Source organism: Cydia pomonella, chromosome 7 (genome assembly GCF_033807575.1).
Source record: "Cydia pomonella isolate Wapato2018A chromosome 7, ilCydPomo1, whole genome shotgun sequence".
NCBI lineage: Eukaryota > Metazoa > Arthropoda > Insecta > Lepidoptera > Tortricidae > Cydia > Cydia pomonella.
In genome coordinates, this window is record NC_084709.1 from 1,991,756 (window position 1) to 2,010,722 (window position 18,967).

General features: G+C 35.1%; 1 protein-coding gene across 1 annotated transcript in view; it reads left to right on the forward strand.

The window, feature by feature from the left end:
• LOC133519582 (uncharacterized) overlaps positions 1-18,967 on the forward strand; it is a 60,692-nt gene that overhangs the window by 31,559 nt on the left and 10,166 nt on the right. The window contains exons 8-11 of the mRNA XM_061853603.1: positions 12,048-12,236; positions 12,413-12,502; positions 13,485-13,598; positions 15,489-15,674. Coding sequence (XP_061709587.1) covers positions 12,048-12,236; positions 12,413-12,502; positions 13,485-13,598; positions 15,489-15,674 — 579 coding nt within the window. The remainder of the gene's footprint in view (positions 1-12,047; positions 12,237-12,412; positions 12,503-13,484; positions 13,599-15,488; positions 15,675-18,967) is intronic.

An 18,967-nucleotide genomic window follows, 5' to 3' on the forward strand; every position in this document is an offset into this window, starting at 1 on the left:
GGAACAAAATAGGCATTTGTCCTTCAGTACACCTGCATGAAATAAGATCTTTAACGGTGTTATTGTATGCCAGCGTACTGAAGGGGCCCAGTGATTACCAGTTCGCCGGACGATATCGGCCTGTCAGTTATTCGTGATTGTCAGCTTTTACGAAAACTGACAGGCCGATATCGTCCAGCGAACTGGTAATCAGTGGGCCTTTCGATGGAATGAGCTATATTGTGGCCCCGGACGGGTAATAGTTTTTTTTTTTACTTTCATGATGTCCATGGGCATATTTTTTAATTGTGTCACTAATTCATACGAGCCAAGTAGATAGAAATGATTTTTACTTTTAAAATACTGACGTTTATATTTTAATATTTTTGTTTACGTTTAAAAATATTTAATTTGGTTAATTTAATAGCTGTCTAAAATATATTTTACACATTTTTCATTTGTGGCTGAACGCCACTGCATGCTTTTTGTCGCTGTTTAGCGATAAGTCCGCCTGTTGTTACTTACATATGTATTTATACCTTTACATACTTTGTACCATTTTTTTATAGTGTACAATAAAGCATTTTATTAATATTTATTCATGCCAGATGGAACTGCGCCTTCGGCCAATATGGCGGACGAATGTTTGAAATGTCACCATATTTAAGAATTATTTCGCTTAAAATTTAGTTTTTCGTCACAAGTGCGGTAGGTACTAAGTCGTGTTAATTCTTGTTTACCGCCCTTAATACACAATGTACTATTTTTGATTTGTCTATACCATCCCATTACTGGTGCCACGTCCATCATAAGGGTGTTTACTATAACTGACTGACTGACATATCAACGCACAGCCTAAATCGCTGGTTCTAGAGATCCCAAATTTGGCACATAGGTTCTTTACAAGGTCTAGGAGTGCACTAAGAAAGGATTTTGCAAAATTCACCCCCTAAGGGGGTCCAAAGTTTGTATGGGGAAACAAGATTAGTTAGACTATTTTATTCGAAACTTTACAAGAGTATTCCTGACGATAAATGAGTAAACACGTGTTTCAGGTGTTTTGAGAATTCAACCCCTAAAAGGGGGAAATATGGTGACTAAGTCTAAAAATGAACATGGGTATTATTTCTATGGTTTATCGGGTCGCTGATTACGAAAATAACAACGATTGTAAAATCTAACGAGGTGGACGTGAAATACAAATCCCCTGTTGGGGTGCGATGGGGTTGAAATTACTATTTATCAAATATAAAATGGTGTCATTTTTATGGTTTTTTGGGACGTTATTTACGAAAATGGCATTGAAAGATTTTAAAATTAATATTGTGGACATAAAATATGTTGAAAGTATTTTTGCCATAAAAGAAGAAACTGATTGTCTGACATATCAACGCACAACCTAAACCGCTGGTTTTAGAGATTCGAAATTTGGCACGTAGGTTCTTTACAAGGTCTAGGGGTGCACTAAGAAAGGGTTTTTCAAAATTCACCCCCTAAGGGGGTGTAATGGGGGTCCAAAGTGTGTATGGGGGAAACAAGATTAGTTTGACTATTTTATTCGAAACTTTATTTATTTATTGTATTCCTAACGATAAATTAGTAAACACGTATTTTAGGTTTTGTGAGAATTCAACCCCTAAAAAGAGGAAATATGGTGACAAAATGTAAAAATCAACATGGGTATTATTTCAATGGTTTATCGGGTCGCTGATTACGAAAATAATAACGATTGTAAAATCTAACCAGGTGGACATGAAATACAAATCCCCTGTTGGGGTGCGATGGGGTTGAAATGACTAAATATCAATATGGGTATCGTTTTATGGTTATTTGGGACGTTTTTTACGATGGGGTTGAAATTACTATTTATCAAATATAAAATGGTGTAATTTTTATGGTTTTTTGGGACGTTATTTACGAAAATGGCATTGAAAGATTTTAAAATTAATATTGTGGACATAAAATATGTTGAAAATATTTTTGCCAAATTGCAATTCAATCGGTCCAGTAGTTTCGGAGCAAATTAGTTGTAACAGATGGTTTGACAGACAGCCACACGTGATCCTATAAGATAAGGGTTCTTTTTTACTAGTATGTAGAAAAATTAAAAAACCTCTGTTTTGTTTTTAATATTCAGGCCGCGAATTTTTCAATCCACCCTCGTAGCTTTTGAGGTATGGAACGAGACCCGCTTTATCCTCATAGATACTACGACAAGACTGTTTTTCCCACGATCAGTACCCCTAGTGTAAATAAATTCGATTTCCAAACGTGACGTACGCGTTTGCGTTTAGTCTCATTTTGTATTGGATTTCGAAAGAGCGCGCCAAGCGGGACGTTTTGGAAACTCAAAATCCTATACAAAATGAGACTTAACGCAAACGCGTTCGTCACGTTATGATGTCGATCAAAGTTACACTAGGGGTACTGTTCTATGTGGCGTGCTCCCGTGTAAGTTCACCTCAAAATTTGGTTCTATAGCTACCACTTTGAAACATGGCTAAAAGTGTTGTTCATAAGGAAGTACTTTAACAAGTATAAAGTTCTTCACGCATTTTTCAGAACATGATTCTGAATCTAATAATTGCGGACAAACATACATACCTACATGCGTTCATACAAACATACGGGTCAAACTGAGAACCTTTTTTTTGCTTTACGCGGGCTAAATCTAGTATATATATATATATTACTTGAATGTTATCGGAAGCGTAACTCCGATTGTATGACGGTGCGGCGGCTAGATTCGTGTGATTGAATGTTTATGAATGTTTGAGCAATCATTATTTTGTTTGTTATTCTTATTTGTATTGTTGGAAACGTGTCCAAAACGCCACAGGTAATTGAAATTTTGTTTTAAAATTCATAGATTTATTTGCATGATTTGGCTTTTTTGACGTTATTTAAGTACTAATCGAATATTTCAAGTGAAACTAAGAAGTAGTTGAGAGTATTTGCAATAAGTCTGGAGATAAAACAGCTTGATACCATTATAAACAACAAGGTTTATGTGATCATAAATAAATTAACAAAAATTAATAAATTAACAATCTGATTTAAATACCATATTCGTAATAGTGACCGTTATGCCGGAAATTCGAATTTATTATTCCCTAAGTTAATTAAATCATGTTCACTATATCATGTTATAAAATGATACTTGATAATAATGATAATATTTAACGAACTGTACAACTAGTTTTACTTGTATTTAAGTACCTATTATTCTAATTATGATTATGATAGATTATGTACTTCGTTATATTATTATTTTAAGTCTTTTATTAATACTTTCTTAGCAAAAATAACGTTCATAGTAATCACTATAAAAGTTAGTGTATACTTTAGTTAGCCACGTAAGTAAAACAGTTATGCTTGTGCAAATCATTTTAATTTCGGTATGGATGAACATGATAGAAGAGTTGTACGGACGCCTCCGCGTACACGTGACGATCCTGAGGGAACATAAACGATGACGCAAGCACAACACAGGCATAGCAGGGCTCGCGACCGGGAACTGGAGAGGCGCAGTCGCACAAGACGAAGTCGATCCAGACACGGAAATAGTAGCCGCATCAACTGACGGATCGAAAAGCAGCAGGCGCCGCAGCCGATCACGGATGCGCCTCCGCCCGGCACACGTACCGCACACCGGAGTCCCACACGTTCGCGCCGCAGACGCAACCGCAGCCGCTCGCAGTCGCCGGCACCGCACTGTGGGCAGAAATTCGGGTCTCATTGACCATAGAAACCAAAGTTATTTTCATTTTTGCAAATCGGTTAAACGCGTTTTTTTTTATTCAAATGATATGATAGATATGAATTAGAAGATACACCACTGACCAGGAAGGGAAGTAGGCCATTTAGGGCATGCTTGCTGTGGATAAAATTCATCCCTGGCTAGTATTTTAAAGATCTGTTCGTCAAATTGACAATGAAATAAAGCTAGTGAAGGTTATCTTGAGGTAGAATTTGAAACGTCTGAGTGATTTGAGAAATTGATAATTAATTTATATTTTAATAATTACGATGATGATTTTATACTACTATACCAAAGAGAATTAAGAAGACTAAGAGCGCTCACTCAATAGAACGGTTTTGTTACCAAAAATACTATTATTTTCGTAGTCTAAGTCTACATCTATCGTCAAGTAGCGGAACTCTCAGTACTGCTACTCGACAATAGATGTCGCGGCAAACAAAAAGACGTTTGATTTACATGCTAAAACAGACAGTAGGTTTTACTATTGAATGTGTGACGACTAGAACACATGGGAAATATGAAGGAAGGAAGTTTCCCTGTCTTTAATTACTTTAACGTACAATAAATATGAATGAGATTCTAATAGTACCCTTCCAAACTAGCTATAACTATAATATTGAAGATATGTATGAGGCTTCAATATTGAAATGAAATGTTGTTGATTATATTATAAATAAGCAGTTTATAATTATGAATGAGTTATAAATATGTATATATTGAACCTTTGAATATATTTGTAAGTATAATGATAATTTATATATATAAATGCACGTGTCCTGACCTGACTGTCTCATCAACGCAGAGCCGAAACTACAAATGCTAGAAAATTGAAATTTACACACTAGGTTGCATAAATTGTACAAAAGCTAAGAAGCGATTTTGAGAAATTCAACCCCAAAGGGGGTTAAAAAGGGGATGAAAAATTGTATGGGGTTCAAGTTTTAATTTAAGCTAGGAACATGAAACTTATTTAAATAGAAGAAAAATCAATTCAGCGTTTATGAATATTCATCCCCTAAGGTGGTGAAAAAGGGGTTGAAAGATTGCATGGAGATCAAATATTTTTTGAGTGCGGGATTTGAAACTTTGTACGTAGGCATATTATTAAAACAAAAGAAAAGTAATTTCAGCGTTTTTAAAAAATCATCCCTTTAAGGGGTTACCAATACTTTGAAACGCTTATAAAGGCATAATAGCCAATTACAAATGAAAGTTATTTCAACGTTTTTGAAAATTCAGCCACTAAGGGTGGTTAAAAAGGGGATGAAGGTTTGTATTGGGTTCAAGTTTTATTTAGTGCGGGACTTGAAACTTTGTATAAAGGCATATTGTTAGAATTCATGAAAAGTTCTTTCATCGTTTTTAAAAAGTCATCCAAGGGTTAAATAGAGGTTGACAGTTTGTATGTGATTCAAAATTTAGTTTAACCTAGAAACTTGAAACTTCGTAAACAGATATTTGATTAAAAAGAAGAAAACTAATTTCAGCGTTTTTTAAAATTCATCCTTCAAGGTGGCGAAAAAGGAGCTGAAAGTTTGTATGGAGATCAAACATTTTTGTGAGTGCGGGACTTGAATAGTTGTATGACGGCATATTATTAGAATGCAAGAAAAGTTATTTAAGCGGTTTTTTTAATTCATCTCCTAAATGGGTTAGAAAGGAGTTGATAATTTGTATGAGGTTTAAAATTTAATTTAAGCTAGGAACTTGAAACTTCGTCAATTGGTACTTCATTAAAAGAGAAGAGAACGATTTTAAGCATTTTTGTAAATTCATCTCCCAAGGTAGAGAAAAGGGGGTTGAAAGTTTGTATGGAGGTCAAACGTTTTTTTTAGTGCGGGACTTGAAACTTTATATATGGGCAATTGGGCATATTATTAGAATAAAACAAAAATTATTTCAGCGTATTTAAAAATTCTTCCCCTAAAAGGGTTAAATAGGAGTTGAAAGTTATAATGTAAATGCTTTAAAACTTCATAGAAGAACATAATGTAAGATTAAAACAAGGTTTTATCGTCCTTGATAATTCAACCCCTAAGGGGGTTATAAAGGGGACAGAAGTTTATATGTGGTACGAGTTTTCTATTAAGCTAGGAACTTGAAACTTGGTAACCGGGCATTACATCTATATTCAAATAGATGAAAACTGATACATCACACCTTTTTTGAAAATTCATTCACTAAGTTAGTAAAAAAGGGTTGTAAGTTTGCATCGGGAACGAAAATTTTTGTAAATAGTTATCTTGAAATGTCGTAAAAAGTGACAATAATAGGTAACAAGAAAATAGATTTCAGTATTTTTAGAAATTAATTCCCCAAGGGAGTTAAAATGACGTTCATTGAACGTTTGTATAAATCCCCTAAATTGGTGATAAAAAAGTTTGCATTCGATTGAACAATTTTTTCACAAAATGCGTTGTAATTAACAAGTGATAAACCGTCCCTACTGCTACCTTTTGCTGTATAATGTTCTATGCTCATAAACCTATATAACCACCAACATACAAATCCACGCGTACGAAGACGCGGGCAACAGCTAGTACCTACATAGATTAGTACAAATAGTAATTTATATTGAATTTGTTGTATGTATTAGTGTCCGTAGAATTTTTTGTAGATCTGTGGTCAATTAATATATCAAGTAAAATATGGCTGAGGGCTGAGAGATGACATGTTTATTACGTATAATGATGCATTACCATCAAATTCACGATGTTGTATACATATTATACACATGTATTGATGAATTGGCCATGTTGTGACATTTTGTACCGTATATTACTTGAGCTTCTAAATTATTTAGTATATTTATCTTTAATTCCTGAGGCGGGAATTGATTCAGGACGACCGAATGTTAGCCATTTATATTTAATTTTATTAGCAGACCGATTGATTTCCGATTTACTAATTTGGCGGTATCGATATTTTAATATAAGAGATAGTTTGAAATTGTATTCTATGTATTTAAGTATTTGTATTATCCAAATTACACAAAAAAAACATAAGAAACTTAATACTAGATTACAGGACGATATTATAACCATTACTAATTACACAATTAAAGAAAAATTTAATTAAAATATAAATAATTAATTTAACCATTAATTTTTAAGCTAACAATTGAGACTAAAATAAAACTAGAAATTTAACTACTAAAGAGTACCTGACATTAGGTCTTTACTACTAACCTAAATAACGCCCTACACTAAAAATTCACCCCACGACCCCCCCGACGCAAAAGTACCCATGACACTCGCCGCTTTGCCACGTTGAATGGCTATGGATAATCTTTGCATCAGGAAGGTTTGAAATTTGTGATGATTCATTATGCTATTGGATTTTATTTATTATAGGCTACCTATAATCTGGCAGACACAACTCATCAGTCAGAAAGGACCAAGAAAATTATACATATTTGTTTCGGGTGCTAGTGAAAGCCCACCTCGTGAGCCTCTTTCAGGGGATACGTATGACGCTTTAAATATGAAAACGTAGTTCTTCTTCAGAGGTTTTAATCAGCAACTTTTACAATAACATCTTATCAATGCTCTTACAAATTGTTTCTCTCTTGACAGACAGAGTGAAGTAAGTGTCACAGATAATGCAAATCTACTTTACCCGCCAAAAGTACCTATGGCTTTTGGCGGGATTTCAATAACTGTCATTATTGTTACAATCGCTTAATGTTGGTACACTGTTTTAATCATACTATTTAGACATATATTAGATAAAATATTTAGCCTTTAAGTTGTCCAGCCTGAAATAATACTATATAAAAGTAGTACACAGTATAAAAATGCCAACACTAGTAAGTACTAACGTAAGACAAAGACAGTATGATTTTCTCCATCTGTTTGAAATTAGACATTTCTGGGCCAAACTATACATTAAAATGATATAAGTAAAAACATGTCTGTCAATATGGCTGTCATGGTGCCAAACATTTTTTTCAATATTTGTCGAGTAGAGTGACAAAGTGAAGGGTTTAAAGAATACTTGTCACAGACGTGCAAGTTTCGTAAAGTTTCCAGAAAGTTGGAAAAGTTCTCGGAAATATCGGGGAAATTTCACAGGAAACAAAGGAAGATTTTATTTAAAAAGGAAAATTTTGATTCCTATAAAAAAATTTGAGTGGATTCCGAAATGTTTCCAAGTGGAAATTTCACTTTTTGATGGCACATCAGTAAATAAATAAATAGATAAATATTTTGGAAGAATCTTACACAAATCGACCTATAAGCGTATTCTGATTTTAACAACAGGTTATGAATTAACTAAATCAAGAACAAATCAGTATAGGCAGGGTACATGAGAAATAATGTAGGTAGCAAGGCTTCGGAACCGGTTTAAATTTCTGTTTCCCTCCTAACTTTTATAAGCACGCGAACGTTTTAAGAACTTTATTGTAACCTACAAAAACCGGTTTATTCGACGAGCGACCAAACGGCCGGCCGGCCTTGTGGTGAGCCACGTGAACATAGACACATAGGAAGAGATCGGTTTTTATTGTTCTAAATCGGTAAATTTGACAAGAACTGCTCTTATAAAAACGGTTGTTCGAACAAAACCGAAGTTAAAAGGTTTTGTGCCAAGAACATGATAACGGTTTGGAGATTTAACCGGTTTCTGAGCCTTGGTAGGTAGTCCAACGCGTTTATGATTCACCCAGCAAGCAACCCTATATACATGTTAATGTGTACAATTACAATGCACGTGATTATTTTATATCGTAACATTATGAATTTTCTTCCAGTACCTATAAGCAAACAATTTTTGTCCGTTCAATCAGTTGCCGGTGCATCTCACTACTGGCAGGATCTTTTATTCTTATCACACAATCTCGGAAAGCCTCTTTAAATGACGACTATCCTTTAAAAATTGTAAAGCTGCAATTTATCGACAAGAGTGCAAGGTATGTTTGGTGTAAATCTCAATCACAATTTGGTGTACATTTTGAATGAGTAATACAGTTTTTGTGCTCAGCAGATGGCGCCACTGTAGAGTGAGGTCCAGAAAAACAGTACCCCTAGTGTAAATAAATTCGATTTTGAAACGTGACGTACGCGTTTGCGTTTAGTCTCATTTTGTATTGGATTTAGAAAGAGCGCGCCAAGCGGGACGTTTTGGAAACTCAAAATCCTATACAAAATGACACTTAACGCAAACGCGTTCGTCACGTTATGATGTCGATCAAAGTTACACTAGGGGTACTGATCTCAAAATTCTGCTATGCTTATTTTTTTAAATGAATATGAAGAGAATATGGCTGATCTAATATCAGCCTCACATTGCTATCGATAATATACTCCGAAGTTTCCCATATAAAACACTTAGGAATAGTACTGGACGGTAAACTATCTTAAGTAGGTACAATAAGCAGATTGATAATACTTAATCATATCAAAGTCAAACAAATGTTTGGGTTTTAACTGACGGAGCTGTAGAAACTACAAAACAACATCTGCTTTATTTTGCTTTGGTTAAAAGTCTATTTGAATACGGTTCAAATATCTGGAACTCTTTTACATGTGTGAGGAAGAACGAACTCACACATGCTTCTTTATTTCTTAACTGTCCATCAAAAAAAGCTTCGCTCGCTGCATGCGTATAAAGACCGCTTTATAATAATAAAATCATTTATATAAATAAATAAATAAATAAATATTATAGGACATTATTACACAAATTGACTAAGTCCCACAGTAAGCTCAATAAGGCTTGTGTTGAGGGTACTTAGACAACGATATATATAATATATAAATATTGAAACAAACAAACAAACAAACAATAATTTATTTGCAGAAAAAGGGTAAAGATTACATGTGTTAGTGTAAAAGAAATACGTTTCACCTTTTCCAACTGTTTTAAACAGTATGCAAATACAGAGGGTATTCATTAGAATTTAAATACTCAGGATAACATTACAGTAACATAACATCAGTAAAAAAAAAAAGAGGCAGTAATATAGAGAGTAGGAATCAGTTGGAATCAGAATACACTTAGAAGACAGTAAATAGTTTAAGAAATTGTTGTAATAACATCACTCCGTATGGTTCATAAAATCATTTACATTATAAAAACAGCGATCAGTGAGCCAATATCTCAGTTTTTTAGTAAATTCCTTGCCATCGAGTGCTTTTATTTGTACTGGTAATTTATTGTATATTACAATACTCGCATTGTAAGCGTTCCTTCTGTAAATGTCAGTCATGCAGCGCGGTTGATTTAGAATATTTTTGTATTGTGGTCTAGGGTTACTTGAACAATATATATCAGAACGTTTAACATAGTATTTTGGAAACCTTTTAACAAAATTACAAATTTTTTGAATGTAAATACATGCTAAAGGTAAGATATTGAGCTTTTTAAACAATGGTCTACAGCTACTGCCCATTTTAGCGTTACATATTGCACGAACACATTTTTTTTTGTAATTTGAATGCTCTTTCCACATCCACAGAGTTACCCAATAGGATAACACCATAGTTGAGAATAGATGAGACGTAACCGTGGTAAGCTGTAAGGGCCGCTTGATAAATACTTAAATACATAGAAAACACCCATGACTCAGGAACAAATATCCATGCTCATCACACGAATAAATGTCCTTACCAGGATTTGAACCCGGGACCATCGGCTTCATAGGCAGGGTTACTACCCACTAGGCCAGACCGGTCCCCCTTACGACCGTCATTGGGTATCCGACCAGGTACCGCTATGCAAAATTATAAATGGGGCTTTGGGTTGTCCTCAGCTGTCACGGAATATTAATTTTACATTTGACGACCGGTTTGGCCTAGTGGGTAGTGACCCTGCCTACGAAGCTGATGGTCCCGGGTTCAAATCCTGGTAAGGGCATTTATTCGTGTGATGAGCATGGATATTTGTTCCTGAGTCATGGGTGTTTTCTATGTATTTAAGTATTTATAAATATTTATATATTATATATATCGTTGTCTAAGTACCCTCAACACAAGCCTTATTGAGCTTACTGTGGGACTTAGTCAATTTGTGTAATAATGTCGTATAATATTTATTTATTATTTATTTATTATTTACATTACTCGGACAACATACTCGACCACAAGATGTAGAACCAATATCGGGTCTACTGAGTGGATTAAGTACATTTTTTTTTTTTTATCGATATCTATGTTGTTAAACGCAAATAATTTATCATTTATTCGTATTATTAGAATAATATCACATTAACCATCATTGTACTTGGTTCCGTTTCAATACATATTTGCTTTAAGTATTGTCTCAATATAAATCAAATAATGTAAACCCAATAATGGACAATATCTACACAATTTATAGTAAGTTATGTTGAAACCGATAATATTCGATATCTAAGTAGCAGCCTAAACACGTCAGTAATATAAATGAATAACTTACTCAGGGTCACTTGCACCATTCCACTAACCCGAGATTAACCAGTTAAACCTGGAGTTACCATGGTTACCAGTACAATTTGACACTGGGTTAATGGCTTAACCGGTTAACCCCGGGTTAGTGGGATGGTGCAAGTGGCGATAAGCGTCTAAACTTTCACACGGTTTTGTCATATTACAAAAATATTTCCCTTAACGCTACTTGCACCATCCTACTAACCTAGATTTAACCGGTTAACCCCGGGTTAGTAGGATGAAAGTGCACTGGTAACCATGGTTACTCCAGGTTCAACCAGTTAACCCCGGGTTTGTGAGATGGTGAAAGTGGCCCTTAAACTGTCAATGTTTGGGATGATTAGATACTGTTTAATCATGTTATTTTAGTATGCATTTATTGAAATAAAAAAATCTACTAAATTATTTTACGCTGTAGTTGCGGGGATAGCCGAATTAAAGAATAATAATATAGGTAGTTATTTGTTTTACTAGGGGGCAAAATTGTTGTTGTTTAACCGCTGGTACTAATATTATAAAATTGAACCACGAGCATAGCGAGTGGTTCGAAAGGTGGAATCTCGAGCGTTGCGAGAGTTTCAATGCATGAGGGTTAAACAAACTTTTCCTTCGAGTAAAACACAAAATTTTTCACCACACGAACGCGAGGAAATTATTAACTATGAAATACCAAAAAAGTCAAATTAAATCAAATCCAAATGGATGTAAGATAATTATCATTAAAAGTCAATTCTCAACTCAAAATTTGCATCTGATTACTTTGCCCCACAAAAGTAAAAAATAAAAAAAACTGAAATGATAAAATGTAACTTCCTCTTTAGTTTTTGAACAATCAAAAGTGTCTTTAGTCTTTACCAGTTGGTGTGGTGAAAAATATTGTGCGGGTATTTCCTTAGGTCATTTCTACCACGTGCCCTGTCACCCCGCCATGTTTTGGTGGTTACTGCTCGCGGGCTTCGCTGTTGCCCTTCTGCTGTACCGACGACAGAGAAGAGGATTCCACAAAGTCTACGATGCTTATCCCTTAGGACTACCTAGCTGTCCTCTCATCGGCCATGGGTACATATTTAGGGGTACAGATGAAGGTAATAACATCTCTACTTACACATATTACATTTTAGAAAAAAAACTATTTATGTGAATTTGTTATGCTACATTTGTTAAGAACTTAAATGTAACGTTCATAATTTAAAATATTGAAAGTCGTGGTTAACTTATTAGGGTCTTATTACGTTTCGTTATTTTTTTTTTACCGTTACAGATCGAATGAAGTCCATGATGAACCTAGGAAATGTATCTCTTCAACATGGTGGTATCGGTTGTTTCTGGATGGGTCCGAAATTGTACGTCGGTAAGATATATGTATAAGCTACTATTATTTTGCTTCAATGATATGTGCGTATAAAATTACGTGTATACAGTGCGTAAATAGGGCAATAAATCAAACCAGACATATAATTTATCCGTGTAATCGTGAATTAACAAGTTTTTTAAGTTATAAGTACTTTAATTATGACCCCATAATTAATTTTTGAAAATTTACCGAGCAGCAATGTACAGCAAACATTAGGAGATATAAATAGCGTTGAAAAAACCTGGAAAATGCGGGAAAATTTTCAAACGACTCTTTTTTACGCAAATTTCAGAATACTTCGGAAAAAAACGAATAAAGCCATAAAAACAAGTTTTTTTAAACTTCTGTATTTTTCATATGAATTTAATTGAAAATTTGAACAGGAAGGTTAATGTTGCACGTCTAATGTGTTAGTTTCTGGCATTTTATAAATATATTTGACACTGTCATCACTCATCAGTGGCATTAACGTACTTATTTAATTTTTCTGAATAAAACAGGGAAAACACCAAAAAAAAAAACAAAATTTGGTAAAATTCCCGAAAACAACAATTGATTTTTTGCAGAATTTTCATCCCTAGACATAACGTGACATGACATTACGAGCTTATTATAGTAACTGTCAAATGTTTGTACAAATTACCTATTATGTTAATAAATGTATTGTCTTTCTTTCTTTGTTGACAGTTACTATAAAAAGCTCGTATCTCGTAACTTGAGTGTTGATTTACATTGCGGGCCGAATTATTTTGTATGCATGGTTAATGCAATGAAAATGAAAATTCATCGTATTTCTGAGCAAAAGTAATCTCAATATACTTCTTAGGTCCTATGCTAACCACCGTTTAAAGGTTTGCCCGTATTGAATTTACACACTGCAAATAAAAGAATGGTTAAATTAAAATACAACTCTAATATTTTTTTACTACATATCTTAAAATAAATCGAATATTTTCACATGCGATGCATTTCTAATCAGCAATCACAGATCCCGAGGTGTTGGAGCTGACAGCGAAGGCATGCCTTGAGAAAGATGACGCCATGGTAAAGTTCATTCGACACGTGCTTGGAAACGGGCTCATATTCGCTCCAGGTAAATATTTTCGATCCTAAGCGTAAGTCCATGTTTTTCAAGACACTGCCGTCAATGTAAATATTGTTTCTGTAGTGTATTGACGTCTCGAGTACTTACGTCACCGACAGTTAGCACTCAGTCGATGTCGGACCGCAGGGTCTTCCTCGACATTCCTAACAACCAAACAATTTTTTCCCTAAAATCACATGCCCTAACCGTTTTGTCCTGATGGGTATTTAACCTAATTAGGCCACCAAATGAAGGAAAAACTGGGTAAATAATTCCTGTATAACATTGACATATATATCTAAGGACAGGCCTTACGGGCCCTAAGAATAGCGCTACTTCAGTGGTGTCACTCACGAATTTGAGACAATCGTCCAATCTAACGCAACTAGTTGCGACCAATCGCGCGCGTGGTGCGAAGTCATCGACCAATCGCGTTGTGGCGTTAGACTGTACGATTGGCTCGAATTCGTGTGCGTGACACCGCTGTACTGATTCTGCACACTTTTTCGCTAAGATCAATATTTAAAAAGATATTAAGGCGGGAAAGTTAATTAAAAACAATTTATGGTCCATATTCTTTATGTTCGTAAATAACTCGTAAACGGTGGCCAATAGCAAGAATCGTTGTTAAACGTAAAAAATCTACACATTTTTTTTTTTTCAAAAAAGTTTATGTACACTTTTCACATGGATCAATATTTAAAAAGATAATAAAGTGGGAAAGTGAATTATAACCAATTCTAAGGTTTTTTAGTTTTTCGTAAATAATTTGCAAAGTACCTATGGCTGACGAATAGCAAAAACATTTATTATACATTTATGTGAATTTACTATAAGAAACATTTGGAACACTTTTCGCAAGATTAATATCTAAAAAGAGATTAAAGGGTAAATAAATAAATGGCATGGAATCCATATATTCCGGCATCGGCAAACATCCCCGAGGCGCTACAGAAACGAGGCAACCCCATCAGAACCCAGTAAGCATTGTTATATTGCACGCGTAGAGCGTTGTAAGCCTTATGCGTGTAGTTGACCCACAGGCTGCAGGTGTAAAAAGATTGGCAGTATGCCGTGAACAGCGTCGCCTTGACTTGTTTCGTACACCGTGCAAACCTACACGCCAACATGTTGCATCTGACTGACAACGTCCTACGCTCACGTTCCATGTCCAAGTTATCACTCAAATCTTCCCAACCCAACTCAAATCTTTCTTTCTTAACCCAGACTCAGACCCACACCGTGACCCAGACCCAGACCCCAGATACCCAGATACTTAAATTTGACGACTTTATGTAAAGTAAATTGTAATAAATTTTAAAGTCCATTTTTGGTTTTTCGAAAATAACTCGTTAACGGTGGCCCATGCAAAGCAAGTTCTTACACATAAATAAACAAATAATACATATATTGTATGTATTATTTGTATTTTGTATATATGTATTTTGTTGCTTATGTATGTTAAATCTTTGATAAGCTTTTGTGTTATTTTGTTAATAGTACCTAGTAGTAGCTAATAGCTCCGCTCACAATCTCTCTACTTTACCTTAAGGTTGACTGGTAGAGAATGCCTTTGCATTAAGTCCGCCTTTTGTACGATAAGTTATCTTTTGTGCAGTAAAGTTTAATTAAACAAATAGATGTAGGTAAGTTACACTTTAAAGTAAATGCGTATAAAATGTTTTAGGTATGGAAAAAAAACTATAGGCCAAGAGAAACACTTGTGGAAAAATAAACAGTATAGATTAAATATAATAAAAACTAAATTAAATTATAAAACGAATGCATAAATAAAATTAACTTAAAAATTCTTACATAGAAGAACTTTCTTCAGACGGTTTCTCTTGCTCCGAGCAAAAAAAACTGTTTCTTACCCTACCTGACATTATTCACTTACAGTTAAAATTTGGCGTGCTCGTCGCAAAGTCATGGCCCCTACATTCAACATGAAGAGTCTCCAGAATTTCGTGCCGATATTTGACAAGCAGAGCAATATTATGACTGAGAAGCTGCGCGAGCGAGCGGGCAGCGGCGATTTTTCGATTTGGGACTATGTCACTACTTACACCTTTGACTCTATTTGTGGTAAGAATACTACAGTGGGCCACTTGCACCATCCCACTAACCCGGGGTTAACCGGTTAAACTTGGAGTTACTATTGTTACCGCTTACCAGTACAATTTGACACTGGGTTAACGGTTTAACCGGGTAACCCGGGTTAGTGGGATGGTGCAGTGATGTGCTGTTACCGTAAATTACGAGAACAGAGAGAATTTTCGCGTAAATTACTCGGTAACGTTCACCATACGGGTAATTATCGAGAAAGTTGTCTAAGTTTTAAATTTTTATTTACTTTTTTTAACAGAATTGATTTTTATTTGGGAAATAAACTCTGTACTGAATCTTCCCCGCGAATGTTCTCGGGTATTTTTAGTAATTCATTTATTAATGTAAAACAATTACATAGTTGCACAGTACAATAAATGCGCCAAACTCAGCGAACGAAAAAAACATAGAAGACTAATCTCAAACAAAATATCAGCGTAAAAGTGGCCCCACTATTAAAACACGCAGTACTCATAACGGACCAATTGCAACTCGTCGATGTTGACGTCTTGTTTTCAACGACGAAACTGCGTTTGACCATGATTAGTCAATTTAAACCACCCGAACTACGATTGGTGTATTATAAAATAAGGCGCTGTGATTGGCTGTAGCATTGACACTTGAAAATACATGACAATGGAAACCAACTCCACGTAGACGGTTTCATGCGATATAGAACGTTTTAAATGCTATATTTTGTATGATAATTTGTTAGGTATTTATTTTAAAGAGTAAATATATATAGGCTTATTATTTGTTCGTTTGTCGCACGTGTTTAAAGGCAATTAAGCCTCCAAAGTCCAAACCAATTAATACATTGTATCGTTCATGCAGAAATTCATATGGAACACGTCGTCGTAGGAACAGTTTGTATGGGAATGGGAAAATATCATTATTGTTTTTACTATTTTCTTTGTGGGGCCTACTACGCAAGTACGCAAACAAAACAGAGTCACAAAACCTTTTTCGGGTGGACCCACTCACGACAGCCGACAACATGGCGGCGCGCGGGCTGGCAACTGTTGCTAGACCGCCGGTAACGCGTGCGCCGCGCCGCCCGCGTCTGTCATCAATGTTACCTACGTCACGGAATCGATCGCTCGCACATCGTCAACGCCAGTTAAATCCTATCCGCGTACTTGACTAATATAAATGGTATGGTGCATGAACCTAACTAGTGTTTCGGTGAACTGTGTGTGCCTGTGCTAACCGCTTGTGTTTAATACTAACTTAAATAATAATAACTAATATTAATAACTTTTTAACTGTATTTCTTGCATTCTTTCCATATTTTTTCACCATTCAAACCGTCCCTGGACCTACAAATATTGCAATACCAAAATTAGCCAAATCGGTCCAGCCTTCCGCGAATTTAACGAAAAGTTATAAATAGCAGCGAGATCTTTACTTTACTTAGTAAAAATGTACCTACACATAAAAAAGCGCCACCTACAACGACGATTCGTATTTACTATCACGAATTTAAATTGTCAAAATAACAACCTGAACAAATTTAAAATGAAAGTTTCTTAATATCAACGATTGTTTAAATGCATAACATCATCCCCATATATAGCCTGTTGTGATCAAGAGAAATCAAAATAATATGATCCTAGCTAAACTATACGTGAAAAGTAATCCCATATTGTTTCCAGTGTTTGTTGGAACGACTAGCACATCATTTATCCGCACAATAAGGCATATTTCTTTTATTAAAGCTATAATTTTAATACTTCTTACTACGACTGTGACAACGGGCCGCCATTTGCGAACTAAATAGCTCCGCGGCACAAAGTTGACGCCCCGCCCGCTTCGGCACAATATGTGTGGGGTCATTTTGCAGAGCTAGTTCGTCATCTATGTTTATTATCAATCGCTGGCCAAACTGAAGTAACCAGTAATTCTAAGGAAATAACAGTAGTTCTTCTAAGTAGAAGTAATTTTTCTAAGATTTTTTTTAACTTTAATCAATGATATAATTATTAGATGTTAGAGCTGAGAGAACTTATTACAGTGATAATCTAAAAACAGTAAATCTAAATATATATAAGAAGAAACTGACTGACTGACATATCAACGCACAGCCTAAACCGCTGGTTCTAGAGATTCCAAATTTGGCACGTAGATTCTTTAGAAGAACTAGGGGGGCACTACGAAAGGATTTCTCAAAATTCACCCCCTAAAGGGGTGAAATGGGGGTCCAAAGTTTTTATGGGGAAACAAGTTTAGTTAGACTATTATATTCGAAACTTTACAAGAGTACTCCTAATGATAAATTAGTAAACACGTATTTTAGGTTTTTAGAGAATTAAACCCCTAAAAGGGGGAAATATGGCGACAAAGTCTAAAAATCAACATGGGAATTATTTCTATGGCTTATCGGGTCGCTGATTACGAAAATGACAACGATTGTAAAATCTAACGAAGTGGACGTGAAATACAAATCCCTGTTGGGTTGGGGTACGATGGGGTTGAAATGACTAAATATCAATATGAGTTGGGGCGTTATTTACGAAAAAGGCATTGAATGATTTTAAAGATTAATATTGTGGACATGATACTCGTAATATATCAGCTACTGCAAGTAAAAAAAAAAATACGCGGAAACTGCATTTTTCGTACAGTTTCGGTACCAACGGATTAAAATGGTTCATACATATATCACAATGGCCCTCAGATCCTGCATTCATAGCGCTCAACTTTTCTATGTCCTGTTACTCGTCTCGATAGCGCGATGAGCACATGATAGGATCTTTCAGAGTGGTCCCTATTACTGACAAACTGAAAGAAGGCTTAGATGGTCCGGCCACATTATACTAGTTTGAAAGTGAAATGGTAGTTTGCCAGTTAAATCCGACTTAAACTTCCCTACAAAACACGAGGTCTACACAGACTGCAGCCATGGAGGTCGTGATAAATCTTCCATCGATTCAACTACACATACAACAAGAGGCCATCCCCTCCAACGGTGAGGTTGCGAAACCTCAACGACCTCAACATATGGTCTAACCTGAGAGCTCAGAACACAATATTCCTGTAAAATGTTAATTTAATGTACTTCATGGGTAAGTTCACTTCTGAGAATTACGGTAAAAACGCAGTTTTCTGGAAAATTTAATTCCCAAAATACAGTTCAGTTTTTAATAGTGTTTATTATTTTCATGGTGAAAATTTTGTTATTGATTGTCATATCTAAGTATCCAAAATCATCATATTTACGAAATGAACATTAGCGTTTAGACTTTAGATATCTATATATTTTTTCATTTGTA